The sequence below is a fragment of the Orycteropus afer genome, unplaced genomic scaffold (assembly GCF_000298275.1).
Source record: "Orycteropus afer afer isolate SDZICR_OR568_19922 unplaced genomic scaffold, OryAfe1.0 scaffold00363, whole genome shotgun sequence".
NCBI lineage: Eukaryota > Metazoa > Chordata > Mammalia > Tubulidentata > Orycteropodidae > Orycteropus > Orycteropus afer.
This window is the reverse complement of record NW_006921950.1, coordinates 1,200,552-1,201,219: the sequence shown is the minus strand read 5'-3', so window position 1 is coordinate 1,201,219 and position 668 is coordinate 1,200,552. Positions and strand designations below refer to the sequence as shown.

Genomic DNA, 668 nt, shown 5'->3' with positions numbered 1-668 from the left:
GGGCTGCGGGTCATCACAGGCACAACCCAGGCCGGCGGCGCGGGGGAGGTGGCCCCACGGCCCGGGCCGGAGACTCAACGGACCGGTTGCGGGCGCGGGGGCTGAGGCCGCTGCTCCAAGACGGGCGCGGCTGCAGCAGCGGCTGGTCCCCGGCGCCCCGAGCTGGCTCTCCCATGGCAGCGGCTCCGGGAAGGGCCTGCGAAGGAAAGTGGGGTGAACGGGTGTGCCCCAATCTTCCTCCTCGCACCCCACCCCCGCCTAAGTAAAGCCTGAGGTATGATCGACTCCCTAGCTCACCTGGAGCCACCGGCGTGCCCGGGATCACGGCCCGGCGATTTGTCCGGCTGTCACCGGTTCTTCGATTTCTCACCCGCTCTCTCGCTCCGCGGATCCCCGAGCCTTAGAGGGGACTGCAGGACTCACCAGCCCTCGACAGCCTGAGTCCTAAGCAGAGTTTCCGGGCAGCGGGCGTCCCGCGGCTCGGGAAAGGAAACTTTCACCGGGCCCGGCGCCCTGCTCCTCGCTCCGCCGAGTACTGGGTGCGTCCTGGCTTCAAAGGCGTCTCCTCCACTCTTGAGACCGCAGTTTCCCTTCCTCGCCTGCGCACCGCGCTCCAGGGGGCGAAGCGGGCGGAGAGCGGCGGGGGAGGGAGCTTACACGGGACTCAG

The 668-nt window shown here is 69.6% G+C and overlaps 1 protein-coding gene across 1 annotated transcript in view; it reads right to left on the bottom strand.

The window, feature by feature from the left end:
* Positions 1-175, bottom strand: part of CHST2 (carbohydrate sulfotransferase 2) — a 1,757-nt gene extending 1,582 nt beyond the window's left edge. The window contains exon 1 of the mRNA XM_007952888.2: positions 59-175. Coding sequence (XP_007951079.2) covers positions 59-175 — 117 coding nt within the window. The remainder of the gene's footprint in view (positions 1-58) is intronic.
* Positions 176-668: the final 493 nt, after the last annotated feature.